Source organism: Platalea leucorodia (genome assembly GCF_965183815.1).
Source record: "Platalea leucorodia genome assembly, chromosome: 9".
In the NCBI taxonomy this organism is placed as follows: Eukaryota; Metazoa; Chordata; class Aves; order Pelecaniformes; family Threskiornithidae; genus Platalea; species Platalea leucorodia.
In genome coordinates this window covers 14,312,863-14,334,757 of record NC_138831.1, presented here as the reverse complement: position 1 = coordinate 14,334,757, position 21,895 = coordinate 14,312,863, and the positions used below count along the sequence as shown (strand labels likewise).

General features: G+C 43.4%; 1 protein-coding gene across 1 annotated transcript; it reads right to left on the bottom strand.

Annotated features, from left to right (window-relative positions):
• Nucleotides 1–100: 100 nt before the first annotated feature.
• On the bottom strand, nucleotides 101–20,289 carry ARL8B (ARF like GTPase 8B). Its single transcript, XM_082322523.1, has 7 exons — nucleotides 20,088–20,289; nucleotides 9,647–9,727; nucleotides 8,980–9,053; nucleotides 8,461–8,554; nucleotides 7,733–7,800; nucleotides 7,432–7,502; nucleotides 101–5,985 (listed from the first exon to the last, which is right to left on the bottom strand). Exons 1-7 carry the CDS (start codon nucleotides 20,208–20,210, stop codon nucleotides 5,936–5,938), a joined length of 561 nt encoding a protein of 186 aa, XP_082178649.1. The 5' UTR covers nucleotides 20,211–20,289; the 3' UTR covers nucleotides 101–5,935.
• Between the last annotated feature and the right edge of the window lie 1,606 nt (nucleotides 20,290–21,895).

The window sequence follows — 21,895 nt, the reverse complement described above, 5'->3', positions numbered from 1 at the left end:
AAAAAAAAATCCCAATCCAACAGTCCATCAAGACTTCTGTATGCTAACTCCTGTTAAAATCCTCCAGCCTGTTCAAACATAGCAGCCTGAGGTTGCTCTTTCACTTCCTTTCCTCAGTCTGTGGAATTCATGCATCTTTTTAATGTTTTTCCCCCTTATGCACCAGAAATATTATTCACACCAAGGAGATTAATTTATTGATCTAAAAAATGATGAAAATTCTGACTAAAAAAAAAAAAAAAGACTGAAATATCTTTCCACACCCCAAGTTAACACAATTATACAGAAGCAACTTATCAGTTTACTTGACTCTGAGACTCATGAGAACCAAATTTAGCTTTAAATTTCACACATAAAAGCTTTTTCTTTCTCTACTGACTTACTTGCTTTGTTTGTTGAATAACATGGTTTATGAACTTCTCCCTGACAGGTCTTTTCAGAGAGAAACACAAATGAGACCAACAAAATGCTTTCAGCATCTAAACCAAAGCCGTAATGAGAAACAGAGTTTCATGGAACATTGTCCCCCACCGAGCACAAGGCTTACAGTCATTCTCTCAAGATGAAGGTATGTAGTTAACGCTCCTACCAGTTTCCACAGAAACCACTCTCCTAACACACAGCTCACACTGACCAAGCATCAACCAGGCAACAGCATTCAACTACCAATTTGTTTTTAAACAAAAATATGACATTTAGAATTCATTTAGAATTAGCCTCATTCATATACTCAAGATCACCGTTTTATGACAGTGTTTAAAAGGTGAAGTTTCCTAATTAGGCCAGGAAAGATTTCTTGAATGTACCTGCCTACATGGAAGCAGTACCACCTACTCTCTTCATTGTTAGAAGAGTGCTTCAAGGAGTCAACCTGTTTGCTCTTCTCACAGATAATCTAAAGAATTAAATTTTAGCATAGATGTGTTTAGGTTAGCTTGAGTGTAACAATGCTTCCCACAATTTGGTAATGAGGGCTTCTTATATATTTCTAACAATAATAAAAGCAGCTGTACTACTACAGATGAATATGCAAAAGAATGGTTTTCAACAACACTTTATTGAAGCACTTCAAAATGATCACAATGATAGATGTTGCCTTTAACAGAATAAAACCTGTAATGTCATAATTAAAAGGCACTAATCCTGGCACAAAGGTCTACTTACCCACCTTCCACTGTGATGGAAATAAAAACATCAAATATTTTACTTCTCCTTTAAAAGAGTATGTGCATAGCCCCTTTGACTGCCATTCCGTGTTTGTCATTTAAGTGACATGTAAAAGAAATTCCCTGATGTTTCACCAAGGCATACTTTAACGTTCAGCATCTGTAGTCCTAAAGCAATAGACTACTTATTGAAGGCTAATGATTTAGTGAGACAAGTCATTCTACACTCATATTTTGGGAATAAAAGTCCTGAAGCGCGTACTAGTCTCAGGCATTCACACATTACTTCTCCTTTAACACGATTCATTGCTTTGCTGTTCGTGTCATTGGCAATGCACGACTCTTAGCAAGGTAGCTTAAATAACCTGATTTACACCCCCCTATTTAGAATTCACACAGCTCTCTCCAGTCAGGGTCAGTGCAAAAGCAAGCCAGCAGGGAGCAGTGCTGGGGCATGCTACCGGGAGGAAGCACATTTCTTTCACATTCAGTAAACACGCACAAAGCAAATCATGACATGCCATTGCACAGCCACAGTAACTATAAAATTAAACCTTAGAAAAGTTAAAAGCTTGATAATCCAGCTAAGTCATACTTCAAGTTATTATAGATCCCTGCACAACATTCCTATATTAATTTAACCAGAGAGACTGTTTAAGGCATTTTCTTTGGCCTCCTTTCTTCTACCAGAAAGTGAAGATTATGCAGTTTTACATGTCAGCATCCAAAAAGGACCACCTTTCCAACCTGTTTCCATAAAGATGCAAAGAGATAACACAAATCGATAAGAAACTAGATTATTAGTTCCACAGATCATGAAACAGCTCCACATTTGTGCATTTTTCATGTTGCCAAGTGGTATGACAGAAATTGCTCTGTGCAACTGCTAAGACACGCAGCTGTACTCGGGGCGATGATGAGAATCACACTGCTCTGTAATTGCACTTAAAGAAACCACCATCCACACTAACATTGACAGGACATTAACACTCCAAGGAAAACTGTCACACAGCCCAGTGCTGCTCTATGATCAGTAAGAGTGATCACTTGTACTGAACAAAACCAACAGCAAGTATTTAGAGTTGACAGCTATTTTAAATTATCAGGATGCCATACAATACCAACACATCATGAGGTCATAAAGGTATGACTGGTGTCCAACTTGCATGCATATTCATTCAGAGTTCTCTCTGGCTCAGTAATTGCCTTTTCACAAGACCCAGTTTTCTTAATATGCTAATAGTCAAGGCCTACTGCAGATACATCAGAAGAGAGTTTCAGGACTACAGCTATTGATGTTTAAGTACAATAATTTATGTTACTAAAATGCATCCCCAAAAGCAACTTTCATTAAGAGAATGGGAAATTTAATCAGTCTCTTTTTACTGTCCAGGCTCACTACAGAGCCCGAGACAAGTAATCACCATGAGCGATTAGACTGGCCCAATAGATTTCTAGCAGCAGGACACAGCTATAGCATCCAAGTTCAGCAGACAACACTGCTAATGCCTATCTTGGGCTCCACACCTTTATTAGAACAGAAAAGGTTTAACCTTGGACTTAACCGTGCCAGATGAGTGAGTGGTTTTTTCAGTCCAAGGCTGAAAGGTGCTGAGAACAGCCTCGCTTCTCTGGAAAGCCTTAACTACCCTTCTCTTCCGTTTCAAAACGAAGGTAGTTGGAAAGTTAATCAAGCCCTCAAACAGAAAAAGTGTAATCCTCTGCACTGGATTCACATAGTCTCTTCAAGGTCTACATTTCTGCCATGTGAGTAACTAAAGGCATCTGGAAGAATAGCTGTGAAAACCTAAGTGGAGTCATTTTGTGAATAAAAATGTACTTTTTAGAGTACGCACATCATAGGTGGACAGTGTAGCTCTCCTTGCTATTTACATTTAGAAATAGAAACTATTACTTAAATACCGCATCAAGCAAACAGCTGTTGGTCAAGTTCCCACCACAGCTGATTTCAGTGATTAGTACTGGTATCAGACCAAGCAAGGTGACAAATCTTACAGCAGTAATACTGTTTTCAGATTTTTGCATCTAGAGGCATTTTGCTTTCAATGTTAACTCCAGGTAGCTTGTTCTGCATGCAGGAAACCCCATCAACTGAAGAAATACACACATGATCTTTTACTCAACAGTTCATTAGTCCTTCCCACCAGCGGAGTTACATGTGAAGGATGCTAACTGACCAGTACTCAGGCCTAAAAACTAACCTGTTACAGCTCAGTAAGTTTGAAAGCTTACATGGAGGCAGGCCATGAACAGAAGACATCCAATTTGTTACCATTACTTGGAAGATGTTGACATACGGTCCTATAAGTTAATCAGTGACCCAAGAGAAATGAATGCAGCAAAGCATTTGGGAAGAACAGTCAGTGTAAGATTTTGTTCAAGACCTCAGTCAACAAAAGCCTCACTTTCCAAGCAGATAAGAATCTTTATGCTTTAACTGGCAGTGAATGATCAGGCACTGCTAGATCTGACACTTGTGCTAGAAAAGCAAAGGTTTTACTCTAGGCTTGACAACAAGAAACAAGCTTGTAGACACATGCATTTTTCTCCTGAAAACAGAGCTCCATAAGGCTGCCCCTACTTAAGACCTTTCAGCTGACCAGTGCTTTTTCATAAGCATAAAAAAAGCTCTGAAGTCTGCCAAGACTGACTAGCTAAGCTTGCTCATGTAAGCTGAGAGAGTCCCAGGCCTGAAAGGTAGTTTTATAAGCATTTCACTTGAACAGTTGAACCACAGAACATAAAGCAGCTCACTGTAATCTTGTGGGAAAGGAGACAGACATCCCATAATGTATTTCCATGAGTTAAGCCACATCAACTCAAGTCAGTCAGTTAAGTGTCAATACAACCCTCAAAACATAAGTTTATTGAATAAAGCTGAAGAGCAGTAAACCAACATATGCATCCACCTAAATAAAAAAAATTCACGTATTTACAAAGTTCAGTAATTGTATAAGTTTTTCACATGCAGAGAGTAATGCACAGGTTAACAATTGGTAGTGTTTGGATGCCATAAATGCTGAAAGCAGTGAAGTATATAAACACCAAACACATCAAGTTTAGCTATAGGCCAGTTAACTAAACAGTGACCTGGTCCCTCACAAAGATTCACACGTTCTAGTTTAGTTTCCTTATTTTAGGCACAAGCAAGTTTGCTAAATAAAAGTAACTGTAACAGTTCCTGGTGAACTAGGGACTACAGTAGCAAGTTAATACACCCTCTCCTCTACAGCACCAGAGTATGAATTAATTGAAATCATGCTTCAGAGAACTGAAAGGGGACAAAAAGTTAAAATGCAAGTTCAGACTGGATGCAGGCAGCATGTAGTGTCTGTGCAACAGTGCGATAGTTGGTACAAAACAGTAAGGCCATGGCAGTCTAAATTAAAACTGGCTTGTCATAACTGATATGGACTAAACAGTGTTTCCAACCAAAGACTCTGACGTAATGCAAACTACACTGAAGGGAAGAATCACACACAGTGTGAGGCAACACAAGCAGGTGTACCATGTATTTGCATACACTAGTAAGCCACACTGACATTACTGTATGAACAAACCAGTCTTAACAAGTCTGTCCCTTTAAATATACTGAAGTCATTGAGAAAGTAAAGCTACAAAAACATTACAATCTTTAGTTTATACATACTTCCCTATACTGTAGGAGCTAGTCAAGAAACAGGATCAATTCATTGGCTCTCTTGTGCTTTGACACAGTAGAACATTTCATCTTGCAACTTACAGACTTTGCACATGGTTACATCAAGAAAGCAGGCAGGTCTAGAGTTGTCACAATAGCCTAGATATTCCATAGCACCAGGTGAAACTGTGCCCAGCCATTTCATGAGCAGGAGAGACACTAGACAATTACACAGATATTGTGCTAAAGGTCAACGACTGACTCTATACAAAAACATCAGTAATTTAAGTGTCATGCAGCTGCTCAGAATGTGTGTTCTGGTTTCAGATAGAGACCACTAGTATCTGTAGATAGAAAAATGTATTTGAACAAAGTCTGATGTTCCTAGCAATTTGTTTTCATGCTGGAATACTCCAATTTTTGAAAGCTTGACAGAACAGTCCATTCCCATCCCCCCCCCAGATGTTAAACAGAAGCAACAAAATTATTTTAAACAGTTGACTCTTTCCTAATTCATCATGAGAGTTTTCTTTTTCAAGTGACAGGGTAAGATCTCAGCTGTAGATTAGTGATGCTGATCTATGCCTTGTGCTCCCCTCTGCAAACAGTTTCCATTTCTCTGCTTACATACACACATCACATGCATTTGTGAGATAAATCAGTATCCCACAACTCACGCTTAAATGTTTTCTAACTACTGTATGTGGCATCTTACAGAATCTTAATGCTGTCAAGCATCAGCATCTTCAAGCCACTAAACACTAGAAATAAAACACTTGCTGAAAATCATATAAAAACCTGGCCCTGAAAAACCAGAACAGAGTGTACCATCATAGTTAACATGGTAGAGAGATTTTTTTTTTTTAAAAAGCCCCCCCACAACCCTCCCACCATAGATGGTTGTAAAATAAATATTTGTGCTGACTTTATCATGACAACTCTAGTTGTTTTGTGACAGAATAGGAATACAAGTCTTCAGCAGTGCACATGAGAAATGAACCGTGAAAAGGCAGATTCTTGATACAGGATTTTTGGGTAATATCTCATTATGGAGGGAAGTGGACAACCAAGATTATGGCCAACTGGTACTGGAGATTCCAGGAAGACTTCAGCTTCTTCTAGATTTTGAATGCTGAATAAGCCACTGAAGCGTGATATCTAAAGAGAGAGAGAAGAGAAGTTCCACATTCAAGTGTCTACCTGTATTTGTATAACTGGCATTGCTTTGGTATGCCAGTGTCCTCAAATACATGACAGGAATATCCAGCCCTTCTCTAGAGGATGGAACAAGACAGATCAACAGAATGATTTTTTGGAATGCTTGCTGTCTGTGCTTTAGTCCTATAACTGCCCAGCATCCTTTAAGTAATATTTAAAGGAACTGCCCCAGACATCCTGGTTCCTCAGTCAACTACACCTCTAGGAAAAAGACATCCCTTAGTCTGATACTGTGGTATGGCTCACATAATTAGTTTTAAATAGCATTGCTCTATTTAGCCAGTCTGCCTCTCCTCACCTGATGAGAACAAAGTTAGTTTAGCCCTACAGTACAAGGCATCAAGGTCCTCCATGCCTGAAAGAGGGTCTCCTAAGGAAGTAAAATGCACTAGCATCATACCAGCCCAATGCTTCCAGCAGCACCTTCCCTACAGCATCAGTAATGCTGTGCTGTGAGCCTTGTGTGGGAGATATGATAGAAGGGAGTATCTGCCTCTCCTATCCACCATGTTTGAATCTCTAACTGAAGGTAAGGTGACAGGAGCTTCTTGAATAAGAAGCCAGAAGAGTTCCACAGGCTGTTCATTTTTCCTGGAAAGAAGTTGAGTCCTTAATATAAAGCAGTTCTGGTATCCTCTACAGCTTGTTCCTGTGACAACCAGCCTGAAGTTTCCCTCATCAGTAAACTCATGTTAGCCCACCAATGAACCAGCATTAATCTCATGGCAGCCACAAGGCAGTATCAGGAGAAGGATGGCAAGTGTTAAGTATTGTGTTTTCATTCAGTTGAGATTACTCAGTTTACTTACAATACTAGTGTCAAGTACTTGGTATGACACAGTACCATGGTTTCTGCCTTTGAGCTCCACAAATTCTAAAGCAATTTATGTCAGCACCAGAAAAAATTACTGTTTGGCTGCACAGAGCAGTGACTAGCATAGGCCACAACATGAACTGCTTTGATAAGACAGCAAGGGAAGATGATTATTTCAAGGGAACGACTGTTGAGGAAAAACTTGCTGCAAGTACTTGCTAGCCTCACAAAGTGAGGCAGAGTTGAGAGTACCTGACAGAAGTATAAAATCATTTAGGCCAAGCTAATAGTAAGACTACTCAGCTATTTGCTGCAAACTAACTAAAGAAAGGCAGATTTCACAGGAGACTGACATATGTTTTCCTAACTACAGCCCCTACAACTTTAATATCAGTCAAGCTTCCTCACTGCCATCAGGAGTTATACAGAATTTAACCAGTGCACTTACACATCGTTCTTTGATTTGTTACCAGTTTCCTGAAGCCTGGAAGCTGGTGTTTAAGAAGTTACAATCCCCCAATCCATCCTCTGACAGCTCTTCATAATGCTTAGCATTTTAGGTTAATAGTTACCTATATTATCTTTCTCTTTGCAAGAAATTGAGTAGCAGCAGATTTCTCTGTCCTGAATAGCAGCAAGGTTCCTATGAAAGAGAGAACATTTCAACATACACTTCACTTATAACAAGGACTCTTATACTGAGAATCTAAACTGTTCCCCTTCTTCACATAACTTATTTCTGTACAATGTTTCAGCTATCTCCTGTTGCTGTGTTTTCTACTTACACACACAAACTTCTTGATCTAACAAACCTATGTACATAAATTTATTTATTGAGTTAAAGTAGCCTTTCTTAGGAAGCGTTAGACTTACATCTTTTCAATTAGCTGTTTCTCATCCAAAGCATTAGGAAGGTCTCTCTTATTTCCAAGTACTAGAACCTGAAATCCAGAGCAGAAGGGAACAGTTGCAGCCTTGCTTTTAAAAAAATAAAAGCAAAAAAAACCTCCCACCAACCAACACCACAAAAAAAAACCCAACCCACAAACAACAAACTTCAGGGGAGTCTGACAAGCAGGCTGCACTAGGCTATTAAATTTAATGAAATGAGACATTCACTATTAAACCAGATCAACAAGGAAGACTGACCTAGTCACAGGGAAAGAGGAGGTACAAATAAAATGTTATGTGCAAAAAGCAAGCATGAAAACACATCAGCTGATAAAACTGAGAACAACCCCAACAGACTTTCAGCTGAGATTCCCCAAACTTGCTCTATACTTCTGTACTACAGTCTGGTTAACCTGTACTATAGTAGACGCTAGAAGACAGCACGAACTCATACTGTGGAATACTCTAAACTACTGTTCCAACTGTATTTTTTTTTTTTGTGGGCACTGAACAAGAATAAGATCACTGAAAGATTGACCGAGGTCAAGAATTTGATTTAAGGCACTAGGGGCAGGTATTGTTCTTGCTTATACTAACCAGTAAAGTTAGGCATTACACTTGACTTACAAGTTCAAGCCAGACTTCAGAGTTGCTGAAGTTATGCACGTTCCTCAGGCAAGTTTAATACTGCGTAAGGCAATATTACTTACAGGGATTCCTTGTAACTGTGGCTTATCTAGAAGATTGTGCAGCTCATTTCGAGAGGCTTCTATTTTTTCACGATCTGCAGCATCTACCATGTAGCTTTAAAGAGAATTTAAGGTTAGGTTAGTCAGCCTGAACTACTTCAGAAACAGCACTGTTTCCTTTACACTGTCAGTTTTGAGCACATTCAACAAGGCTTTAAACAAAGCTAGGTCTTCTGAGCAAAGAATTTGGTTCGTTTAAAAAAAATTCTCTAAGATCAGAGTAGATAAGAGATTCTTTCAGTTAGACAGCACTGCCACCCAGTTCAGACAGGAAGTAGTTAGTACTTCAAATCAGACACTGATAGCAAAATAACCTATCTTGAGCCCTGAACTTAAGGTTAAAAAAAGGTCAATGTGGTTGCAGTACAGTTTCAAAATTAAAACGAGTACTACCGAGTCAAGCATGCACTGTTAGAAAGGCTACACCAGAAGAGAAGCAAATCTGAAGCTAAGTACTAGCTGAAGGAAGACAACACTTACACGATAGCATTAACTCCTCTGCAATATCGCTCCCACATGCTTCGGAATCGTGGTTGCCCTCCTATATCCCAAATCTTAAGGCAAGGGGAAAAAGATAATTTAGCCTTGCACTATGTTTAAACATGTCACGCAAAGATAAGAAATCAAAACACAGTTTTTCCTTTCTCTTTAGGCCTGCTGCAGGACCTCTCACATATTAGAACAGAAATAATCCCTTGCACGGCTGCTCAAAGCTTGCAGGCCCAACAGCAGAAGATGTAAACTAGGGCATCTTACACCAGATGCAAGAACACACCTGTGTACTAAGTTTAAACACTGTGGTATACAAGAAAATAAAATAAGATATATTGACTTAAAACTTTGCTTTTGATGTAAGCCTTCCCTTAAGCAACATGTGAAAATTAACTCGGATTAAAGCCAGACAGCATTATCACAACATTCCTTTAACTAGTCCATGAACCTGGAAATCACACACAGATTCTCATTTAAGAAACCCCATAAATAAACAGAAGTGTATTCTTAAGCTATTTGAAAGATTTAGCTGAGCCTCTTCAGTTTCCTATATTTGTCCCAATGGTGGAAGCAAAACACAGCAAACAAATTCTAAACTAGAAGCTGAAGACAACCTTGCATAGGTTTAAAAAGACAGTCAACAATGGTAACATACCTTTATTGTAACATTACCCTTCGTAACTTTTCTCATGTTGAAGCCCACAGTAGGAATCATATCTTCACTGAATTGACCCGACTAGAAAAAAAGAAAGTTAAATTTAGTGCTTATCTGATGCAGCTAGTTTACACAGTAAAATATCATAAGCTTTTTCTAACCATTTGCCTTCCAACTGAAGGCTTTATAGCCAAGAAGTTGTAGATATTATATTCACGTGTATAGAAGCTCGCGTGAAGTCAGTCAAGTAATTTCTTACAAGCACTTTAATTTTTCAAGCCTTGAGGCAGTCAGGGGAGCAAAGTTACTTGGGGAGAAGTGCTTTGCATAACTTAACAGATGGACAGCCAGGGCAAGTATAGGAAAAGAGCCATTCACCTACTTCTGCTGGAGCCAAGTTCTGTACATCAGGATCTCCCAGTTACCTGGAAGCTAGAAATATCCAGAAGATTTTCCTCTGATGCAAGCTACTCTATGGACAACATTTACAGTAATAAATCACTCTTGTGGAGTAAGCCTCCAACCCACAGGTATGGGTTAACTCCCTGAGGACTTTTAAAAGGCTGGAAAGTGGAAGGACCTGACAGGTCTGCTTCCTGCTAGGCTACAGCGTCCAACTTCTTCAGCAGCAGAAGAGGCAATCGAAATGCAACTAGAAAGTATTTGAGCCCATTTTCACCAGAAATTCAGCATTGCTTTAAGCTCTGACATAACTGCTGCAAAACAGTGTTGTATTAAAGAGGTTCTCTAGTGGCAGATGTTTTACTATCTGTTACACTTTTATCTGTAAGAGCTTGAAAGCCAAGTTCACAGCTATCTCCTGTAGCTAACCCAGGAGCCATAACAAATGTTATCAACTGTAGTACAGATTTCTCCCATGCTCCCTTCACTATTTGGCAGAAGATGAATCTCAGCCACAGTGGTCATTATGTATCTCACTACATCCACTGTCTGTAACAGAACCAGACAGTCAACCAGATTTGGGAAAAAAAGGTTGACTCAAATGTATCCAGTTGTTTAATTAGGGTTCAGTATCGTAGCAGCAGAAGTCTGCTTCTCTCCCCTGATGTTGCACAGAGAAGACAGCCCAGGTTAAAAGCCCTTTAGGATCTATGAAGCAGACATCACATCACCCTATAGAGTTAGGGCCCAACTGCTCACAAGCTTCAAGTAGTAACTAAGTCTGACTGGGCATGCTTTGAGGACATGCTGTTCAGAGTCTGCAACCAGATGATGATCAGCTTGTAATACCAATGCTTTGTCACTCACTTCTATGCCTAGAAGCCCACACTTTCTTCAGCTTGTTCCCCCTACCTCACCTGACAAAAAAAACCTGTGATCTTCCACTAGCAAACCAGATCTGCAAGCTTCACACAATACAGACTCCACTATAATGCTGATGAACATTAGAAGTCAACTGAAAGCATAGAGATGATAGCAGTCTCATTTGGGCTTATTTTGCCAAGTCCTTCAGTTAAAGGGCACACTGATCTTGCTGTTGACCTCCAAAACAGAAATACATCCAGAGCTTGGATTTGAAGCCAGAAGTCCCCTGAACAGGTGCTGATTTTTCACATTTAAGATCTGCTTTCCAGATGCATGGCTATACAGACTAACAGTCTTAAAAGGAGTAAAAAAATAACTAACTCCTTGAATCCAAGGAATGCAACAGTAAAAACAGTGATGACCTGAAAAATGGACAGCTTAAACCTCATTAGGCAGGTGTTCTGCATTCTCATTTGAAAGAAGTTTCAACTGTTTAAGCTACACAGAAGAGCATGTATCAATCTCGTGCAGCACTGTTTCAGAAACTAACCTTTCTGCTAACTTAGCAAGGTAAGCGCACAACCCGAGTCCCTGTTTATTAGCTTCCCATTCCTGCCCTGAAAGCCCAGTGTACGAGCTGTCCATTTCAGCCAGATTGATTATGTGTAGCTCAGCAGCAGATGGTTAACCATGCTTTCCATGTATGATGCAGTTTAGTTCAGTTCATAAAGCATGCACTCCCAGTCTTGCCTTTGAAGGGTCAGCTTGCCATGGTTGCTCAATAGCCACTGCATTCCTGCCTCTACGGTCACACCCTGCACCCACATCTACTAAGCAAACGTCTTCCAAGCACTCCCTGAACCTCCACCACTTTGTGCCACTTCATATTACCCCCTATGCCGTCAGCTACTCCCACTCACGTACTTCCATATTCTTCACTCGAGAGCTGTTCCCATCCATAGTTCATGCTCTCTCACCGGTCTTTTAGGATACAGACTCCTTCAGATTGGAGCAGCACCTCATTTGCCACATGTTTAATGTAATGTTGAAGAAATTACTGTGATCCACCACAAGGAAGCTTTTACAGAACCTTCAGAAAAGCTGCTGCACCTTATACTACTTTCCAAGCACTCTCTACCCACGCGCTACACATCCAGGTGGCATAAAAACTCGTTCTGACTTGCTTAAAAACTACACTACGGAGTCGCTCAGTTACAACTTGAGTTTCAGCTTTCTGTACTCTGCTTTGTAGGTGAGACAAGCCAGCACTACCTGACACACTTTTTGAACTGTCAGAAACAGAAGGAACAGGTAGCAGGTGCCTTCACTGAGCTGCCTCCAAAACACAAGCACGCCCTTTCTAGGCAGTCTGGAGGCTGTGGATTCTGAGGTGAGGTGGGCACTTTATAGCTTTGAGGAGCACACCTGTCTGCAGGTTTTGAGCATATTGATCAACTTAAATCTTCATTTGAAAGACCTTACTCTGATTTAAGTGTAGGTGTCACTCTGTGCAGTCAGTGTACCTAAAGAAAGCTACTGGCAGTCACCTTATCTTTTAAGACAGATCAAAAAATGGTTAAAATGATTGTAATGGATTTTGCTAGCAGGCAGTGATCTTTGATAGGTTCTGCTATTGTAGCCAACTGTCTTGGCCCAGAAATAGTTCTCTAAACCCAAAATTTAGAGGGCTTTTGTTTACTACCTCTACAGAGGAAAAAAGCCAGGAATTCAGCTGCATCTTAGAGTATTCATATGCAAAAGCTACTTGCACAGCAGAACAAGAAGAACATGCTTTTATTAGTAGGCAGCTCTGTTTCAATCAGACTTCCCTCTGCCCCCCCCCAAGCAGATTACTCAGCCCTATCACTGTGTGTTCACAATACAATGCTTTCTCCTTCCAAAATAGGCATCAACTTTAAAACAAGTTTGATAAGCACAAAAATATTTTCAATTCCCAATCTGAAAGTGCTTAGCTGTTGTCATACACAGTAGCATTGCTCAAACACTCATCAAGGACAGCAAGAGTAGTTGCTTACAAATATAGCGATAACATCTGTTTTCAGCACCTGTGAATATTCCAAGAGGCAGACACTGTACCTCATCCAGGCCTCCTGGAAGATCAGCTTTGTGTACTAGAAGTGATTATGAATTAAGCCATTAGCTCTGAGGTCATACAGACCATACAGCATTAATACAAACCGCTTGCTGAAGGTCACAAAACAAAGTTAACTCGTGCCTCTATGTGAAAGATAAGAAAGAGGGAGACTAAACAGACCAAACTTCAGAGATCACATGCAGAAAGAACCTGCAGGACTAGTCTTTAAGCCTCCTGGTTTAAGAGATGCTCCCTTTTTAATACTCCAAGCTCCTGGAGAACCTAAGCACATGATATACTAGAAGTTTAATGCCATCCAATTCCTAAAGTCAGGCACAACACAGGCATTGAAGTTCCACAGAGTTCATATTAATGTAGTTGATGATTAGCATTCAAGTTTAACCTCTGTTTAATGGAGGACAGTACCAGTCACTGTTGCAGTGATCAAGATGAGTTGTACAGAAATGCCCCCTAGTATAGGTTCGTCACACATCTGGATACTGTATCATGACTTCATGTTTGGTATGTTACAGATAATGGCTGACCACAACTGACTCCCGTCATCCCCCTATTAACTGGGCCCTGGTGCAGGAAAACAAAAACTTTGAGCTTCCATATGTTGTTGGGACTTAGTGTGGAACTGCCCAGTTAAAGCCTTCTCAGTCCAACAGGTCTTATATTCAAAATCACTGAGTCACCCCCAATACTAGACCTAAAGCACTTTAAGGTGAAGGGGATTACTAGCTAGCTAAGCAGGCAACACCAGACCAGCCCTACATGACGCTTGCCACTCCACCAGTTATTGTAACAAGCTGGCAAGTGAGAGACATAAGATTGTATCATAGGGCAACATGAACCCATTTACCTGCCTGAGTACTAGCATATCCAACGTGATAAGGATTATTCAGAGGAGCAAAACTGCTTCCAGACTGGACTGAGTCCCTGCACTATATTCCAGTAATGCAGGAGTACAGGGCCAACACCTACCTGCATGAGCCAGTTTGGGTTCAGGTCACCTCGTACCCAGTATTAGCACTAACTCTTGCACAGACTGTAGCACTTAAAGTGCACTCTCCATCTCACTACTAGATCCAAGTCTGGCCCACCTGTTACACGCCAGCTAACGCTAGCTTTGGTGTGTGCTCTGAAACACCGCCATGCGTGCCAAGGCACAGCCACATCACATCCACAAGCGCTGCTTTTTACCTGTGACCCTGGCAGGCTGCCTCTCCGGGTCTCGCCCTCTCCCTCAGCCCACCAACAGGCCAGGGGCAGCTTTGCCAGCCGGCGCCCACAGAAGTGGGCGGGAATTCCTGATGATTCCAATTCCTGCCTCAGGAATGAGCCAGCAGCATGCCAGTTACAGGTACAGTTCATTTCCCAGAAGGGTAGGATGAGAAGACTTCGGACAAGCGTTTAACTTACCATCACCTAACATTCCAGAAGCATACAAAGGATGCAAGTTTAGTCTTTTTTAATACTTAGTTAATACCGAAACAAGCTGCTTACTAAACACAGCATTTCCAGTTGTTTTGAAAATCAAAAAGAACCAAGCCAAACAACTCTCCATCTACCTCTCCGTAGCCATAAGCTACAGGCCAGAAGACTGCAGGGAGTTATGTGTACCAGACTGTCAGCACCAAGCCCTAAGCAGCTTGATCAAGTAATTGAGCGTAAGACTGGAATTCCTGCTTCCTCTCTCTTTCTTAAAAATTCATTTCAATACATTAAAGGAACCATTAAAGGCAGAACTCAAACTGCAGCAGCAGAACAAGTGTTCCCTCTTCTGTCTTTCCAGCTAGAGCAGTAGGTCTCTCCTGCTGGCACTGGAAAGCATGCTGCTTACAATGGCCCATCCACATTGTCCTCAACCACCAATTCACAGCTACAAAATTTTGATTCCGCAGCCTGCACAATGAGATTCGTTATATCAACAGAAAAGGTCAGGGCAGCTTTTAGCTTGCATCTCATAAAGCTAACATGATTCATTACTGTTATAGGACAAATTTCTTCATATAGGCTTTGTTAATACACAACAAAGTTTTTTATCTTTACTCATAATACTTTTCATCCATCTAGAAGAGATCACAAACAAGCTTAGCCGACTAGGAGGCACCATCATTGGAATATGGATTCCAGCCAGGACACTCCCAATCCACCTGAACTAGCATACTACCTTAAGCCCTGCTGTTCATCACTAAATTTCTTTCTTTTCACACTAAGAAAAAAGCTGCATCTCGAAAATCTCTTCTTTGGGGAAAAAAAAAAAAAGGCAAAGTCATTTTAGCATTATATAAAGTTACCCCTACACTAAGCTTCCTCTGCAACATTCATAGCCTCAATCACCAAGTGCATCCCATATGGACAAAGCAACTCTAGCTTCTGTAGTCTAGCTTCCTTCTTGAAATACTTCAGTCTTTCAGCTACTTGTTGTGATCACATTCAGAAGCTTGAACTCTAGTTTAGAAGCTTCAATCCTTGTGATCTAACTGTCCCTTGAAAGGCTTTACAACAGCACTTCTATGAATGATTGCTGCAGAAAGCAAAATAGCTTAACCTCACAAGAAAATGCATTTTTATTTCCCCAACCCTGACTTCAATGGAATATTTAAAAGCGCATGGACAGCTTATCATGTAACTACCACACAGCAGTGAAACAAGACCCGAAAAGGCACATTTCTTTCTAGAAGTCAGTCATGTAAGAGCTTAGGACATTTCATGCCCCTGATAGTCATGAAAGCATCTTTCTCCAGGTGTTACCACGTAAAGCTCTTCCATTGCTAAAGAGTGCTATACAGGAACTTAAGACCACAATGGAAAAAGTAGATTCCAATTTCAGTCACCTGTTTCAGACCATCTGGGGTACAGCAAGCAAACGTCAAAGAAAGGGTATTAACTGGAGTATGAGTCACCTTGTATTAGCTTTATTACCTAATGAAGTGAGGCAACCCATTTCAAGAGACTTCTGCAATTAAGAAATACTTCACTTAAAAATGTATCAACCTTCTCTCTTAACTACTATGTGTATGAAGGGACAACATACACTATTTATGACCTACCTGGGTGTTTCAGAAGGCACTAAAGCAGCAGCAAAGCTCTTTACAGCAATCTTTTTCTGCACTTCTCTGGTGTGGCTTCTTTAAGTCAACATTACTTATAATAGTCATGAGGACAGAAGGAAGTCACAGCTCCCAACTGGCCAAAGGAATCTTTTGTTGAGAGGCACTTCAAAAATTGCCTCTCAAAACCAAGGCCTCATTCAAAGGCTTATCAGATATTCCAAAGTTAAAAACCAAACCACGCTAAGTCAGGCTTTGACACAAATCCTAAAAAGTGATCTTATCACCACAAACAGAACAGGTTGAGTTTAGCTCTTAAACCTGACAGCCATTATCAGGAAAGCCTGACTCCCTCCCACCCCTGCAGTTCTCCTCTCCTGCCTGCTGACAATCAGGCTATCGAGCTTCAGTGTTCCACTGACAAACACCTGGATCAAGGATCAATCTACCAGGCTTCAAGCAAGACTCCACAGTAGGAAACACCACTCTTCCATGAAGTACTTTTTTGAAACTGAACAAGCGCCCCATTATTCACCAGCATGCACTGCCCGCAGCCTGGAAGCAGAGTCAGTTTACTTGAGTCACGTTTCAGTTGCATCACATGGCTGTGGAACTTGGTCACCCATCGTACCTCCCCACACCATCGTACCTCCCCACACCATCGTACCTCCCCACACCATCGTACCTCCCCACACCATCGTACCTCCCCACACCATCGTACCTCCCCACACCATCGTACCTCCCCACACCATCGTACCTCCCCACACCATCGTACCTCCCCACACCATCGTACCTCCCCACACCATCGTACCTCCCCACACCATCGTACCTCCCCACACCATCGTACCTCCCCACACCATCGTACCTCCCCACACCATCGTACCTCCCCACACCATCGTACCTCCCCACACCATCGTACCTCCCCACACCATCGTACCTCCCCACACCATCGTACCTCCCCACACCATCGTACCTCCCCACACCATCGTGGCTGGGACTCGCAGCTTTGACAGCAAGCCTGATGAAAGCCTGTTCACAGACACTAGCTGCAGAGATGCAGACGACAGAAGATACTGCAGACTCCACTAAATAATGGGCACTTCAAGCCCTCAGATAAGAAGCTAACAATTAAAGATGCGATATCAGGATGACATGCAGTTTCTCTGAACAAGAGCCATAGGCCATCGACATTATGGAAATCAGGACCAGGAAGAAATTATATCCTCCCTTGTGAGCAAGTTTACTCACGCACACGGAAAACATGCTTAATATCTAATTAGAGACAGTGACTAATACGGAGCCTTAGCAAAGCAGAAGCTGCATTAGTTGTATCCAGCTATAACTAGATTTCTCTGCTAAGGTTGGTTTTTAAACCTTCTAGTCAAACTAAGTCTGGTCCGATTACAAACTTAAATGCTTGTTTATACTGGAGGAATAAATATGGTCCAAACGAGCTAGCAACCTAGAAAAAGATTATTCTAGAACTGGATTGTCTGCCTTTCATGGCCCTTCCACTTCAGTGGCAGTCAGGCATTGTATCAAGCCTTCTGTGTAATTAGCTTGAGTTTTTCCTCTAGTTGCATATGCCTGATTTGATTGGCATAGATTACATTAGAGATTTATATTAGGTTAAACTCACTGTTGTCAAGAGACTGGTAACAGCCCTTTGTCAGACAGAATGCAACCTTATAAGCCATACCAAGTTCCTGGTATGTAATCCAGCTTTTAGAGCTATTCTATAGGACTAGCATCTTGCTGTGTCATTCCTTTCATTTTAGTTTTATGGAATCCCAATGCTTGACAGCTACATCCACCCAAACCATTAACTGGCCTGCAGAGAGCAGTTATTCTTTTCCGGCACTCATTTCCAAATGCATACTCTGAATTAAAGTCAGTCAATGAAGCAACTAACAAAAAGTTAGCTCTTCATGCCATGGACAACACTACTCCTTCTGTGAGAAGTAATATTGTGCTGATAAATGAAGCTCATGCTATTATTTTTTTAAAACCAATAATAAAAACCTGAGCAAGTCCCCTCACTTTGTTTTTTGTAAAGAGTCACTAGATTCCCTAATTAAAAACTTCAGAAATGTGACTTGCTACTTCCAAACCTAAAACAGCTAAAACAGGCTGTGTCATTACGCATAACAACTTCCTTATTTCACTTGGTTTTGCAAGGCTATTCGAACAACACTTACTCAGATAAATTTCTGGGTGTAATCCTAACATGCAGTTGAAACCTTTTAAGATTCAACCCCTAGCAAAGCGTGCTGGATACAGATACCAGCTTTACTTAGGAGTACTTTTACCATTTGAGACAACGTAGATGGACTAAACTGACATGCAACTACAACCATTCTGTACTACTCCACGTGTCTGCAGCACGGTTTCACAGATAACTCCCCAAAGGAGATGCACTGCTGGTACTATGCAGACAGAACAGCAAAGTAGTAATTTGTCACGTGCCATCACCACCCAGGACTCCAGAAGACAAAAATCCTGCAGAGTAATCTCAGTGCTCAAAGTTGCAAGAACACATCAATCAATGTCAGCTCAACGGCCATAGGCTGAGGTTGTTCAACAATTTCAGAGTTCCATTTTTAGAAGTCCAAGCCCAGAGGTAGTGGCAGCCACTACTGTGTGAGAAAGAAAAGGTTTCTGGCATTCTTGGTTTAGTCCAGCAACTTCCACCTAACATAACTAGGTAGAAAGAGAGTTACCTTTTATGAGAGCGGACCCATTTCACATGATTATTATGAAGCTCACTGAGTGCTAACGTCCTCAATTACACAAGAGCTTGGTTACGGTTGAACAACTAGTCAGCGTAACAAGGATTACGTATAACTGCAAGAGAATGAGAGTCCTCTTCCCATCCAGTAACTCATTCAACTGACAAATAAATACGTTCATAACAGTAGTCAGTAATATTAAGGAAACAGCCTCAAAAAAAAAAATCTGAAGGTCTGCTCAGTCTGAGGTTGAAGACATCACCTTTCTCATTCTAGGTGTACTGGAGTCAAGTCAGTCATGCTCCTTGCAAAACCAAAAGGTACCCCAGTTTCCCATTTCAGTCTCCCTACAAGGACTTCCAAATTCCAGCTTGTCTCTTTGAATGGTTTCTGTCATATGCATCTGCAGAACAAGATACTGATGAAATCAAATAAGCCGTTTAAGCAAGCCACTCTTTATCTTGTTCAACAATGGAAAAGCTTCATGTAGGAGGGTTCCCACACCCTTCCTTCATCTGCTCCAGGCAGATCATCAGATAAGCAGGCCCAAGTTCAGCAGTCTGCTGCTGTTAGGCTTGGAAGTTGTACTTCTTAGCGCATACCTTAAGAGAAAGTAGATTATTTCATACAGGTTTCAGCAATTGGGATAAGCAAAAATCTGAGAGAAGAACCGCGAGTGGGAAACATTTAAATCATTTACTGAGGACCCCAGAAAAAGAGTCAAATGGGAGAAGGTAGCTGAAGACACTCCTCACATTATGCTAGCGTGAGCCCAGGCATACTAATATGCTGAGTGAAGCAAGCCTTCAGAGCACGCCGTGGAGCTCTGCTCTGATACGGCCATCGGTCTCTTTGCGGGTCCCGTCAGCACACAAAGGTTTATGGAGGCACAGCACGCCCTCCAGGCTCTGCACGGCCGGCTCTGCCGCCTCCCCTAGCAGCCCACCCAGCAAGGGCCGGCATGCCTGCTGCCCGTCCCAGGCAGCCCAGCGGAACGGCTTCAGCTCAGCAGCTCAGTTCAACCTACCACGCGTGCGAGACACGACCGTGGAAGAGGGGGAGCCTAGGCCGGCGCCAGCCCCGGGCTGCTGCGAGCGCGGCCGGACACCAGGCCGCTCCCGGCCCGGCCCGCCCGCTGCCTCGGCGCCAGCCCCCTCCCGCGGGGCCTGCGCAGGCCGCGGCGCTCCCCCGGCACCGCGCGGCCGCTGCGGCCGCCAGGGCCCCGCCAGGGCCCCGCCAGGCCCGGCCGCCCCCCGGCGCGGCCTGCCCCCGGCCCGGCGCGGCCCGCTCACCGCGATGACGTTGACGAAGGTGGTCTTGCCCGAGTACTGCAGCCCCACCAGGGTGAGCTCCATCTCCTCCTTCCAGAAGAGCGAGCGGAACCAGTCCAGCAGCCGGGAGAGCAGCGCCAGCATGGCGGCGGCGGCGGCGGGCGGGCCGGGGCACGGTCGGGCTCGGGCCGGGGCTGCTCCGGCGGCTGTCGGACACCCGCGCGCTCCCACACGGCCCGGCTCGCCCCCGCGCCGCGGTCATATGACGCCTCGGCACGGCGCGCGCGGCACACCAAGAGAGGCCGCGCCGCCGCCAGCGCCCGGCGCCGCCCCGCACCGCCCCCTGCCGGCAGCCGCCCGCGCCGCGCCCGGGGAGGACCGGCGGAGGCGGGGGGGCGGGGCGGAGGCGGGGCCGCGCCCCGTGGGGCGGGGCCTCTGCCGCGAGCCCCCAGCCCCGCCGCCCTGGGCGGGGGGAGGGGGGTGTCTGCGCACGCCCCCTCCGCGCCGCCATCTTGGGCGGGGCCGGGCCGCCGTGTCCGGCCCCCGGGGCTGCCCGGGCCCGGGGCCCGGCCCGCGTTGGGCGCCCCGGCTGCGCGGCCCGCCGCTCTCGCTGCCGCTGGTCCCCTGGCAGCCGTGCTGCGCTCCCAGCCCGCACCCCCTGACCCGTCCCCGGCCACCGCCTCCATCCATCCCCACCAAAGTGGCCCAGCCGCCTCCTGAGGCCTTCAGAGCCCCCCTGGCTGCCTTGCCGCCCAGCAGGGTGGAAAGCAGGACCCCACCAAGACCGCCTGGCGGGTTGGAGCTCCAGTTATAAAGGACATCGATTGTGGGGGCTTTTCCTGGTGCATCGTCGAGTTTGTTCGTGTTCTCACGTCGGCCACGTGAGAGCTTCTGTTTTGTCCCCAGAACCGCCGAGCTGGGAGCCGGCCTGCAGGCAAATCCCGGGCTTGCAGAGGACGAGGAATTAAGAAATATTAACCATAATGTTTTCACGTGACAAATGCAGAGTATTTTTTAAGCAGGTGAAATATCTCATAAAACCTTGTGTGTGCTCGTAACACTTCCAAAAACTAAGAGTCAGCCCACATGACCCTGTTATTCTCAGTGATTCTCACGTAACTGGCCATTCTCTAGAAGTTTTTGCCAGGAATCCACGCGTTTTGCATGGACTTTTTCAGGTGATTTACTGTGGGCCTTGCTGCTGTGCTTGTCAGGTAACTGTACCTGGTTATTTTCATTCCCGGCCGAGTTAAGCCTGGTTCTGTACAGTAAAGCCAATAGCAGGTGGAGATCAGAAATCCCCCAACTCCGAGGAAGTGCAGAATGAGAAAGCAAACCAATGCACACGTCCGTATGTTTTTTTAAAGGAAAGGTGATTGGGGTGATACAGATTTACACACTCTAGACATCTTCGTTTACATAATACATTCCATACCTTCTCTAAACACATGTCCTCCAGAGAGACACCGCCGAGGATCTCAGTGTTTGTATCGTTCACGAATCATGTACCGCCAGCTCTCCGGGTAGTTAAATGGTGACTTTTGCAGGGCGAGGCCAAGGCAGGAGGGACATGAGCTGAGCAAATGAAGATGTAGCTGAAAAAAAAATCATGAGGAGTCTACAAGATGCCCAAGGAATAAGAATATTTCTCTTCACCTGAAGTACAGTGTTTTTCCTCAGGATTTCATATGATGTTGCAGAAAAACTTTCATGATTCAAATGAATCATCTCCATTAAGAGATATTAATGGATATTAAACAGGATTTGTTGGTTGTCAGTAGGTTGGAAAACAGCTACTGTTTTGCACTTGTCTGCAGTGGTTTTCAAAA

What these genes read in the sequence shown, in the direction of transcription:
- ARL8B (XM_082322523.1), bottom strand. Translation starts at nt 20,210, where the DNA reads ATGCTGGCGCTGCTCTCCCGGCTGCTGGACTGGTTCCGCTCGCTCTTC. An exon ending in AGGGTAATGTTACAATAAAG is followed by an intron (nt 9,054 to 9,646) that starts GTATGTTACCAT and finishes CCTTGCCTTAAG; the next exon opens with ATTTGGGATATAGGAGGGCA. An exon ending in CAAAGAGAAAGATAATATAG is followed by an intron (nt 5,986 to 7,431) that starts GTAACTATTAAC and finishes CTCTCTCTTTAG; the next exon opens with ATATCACGCTTCAGTGGCTT.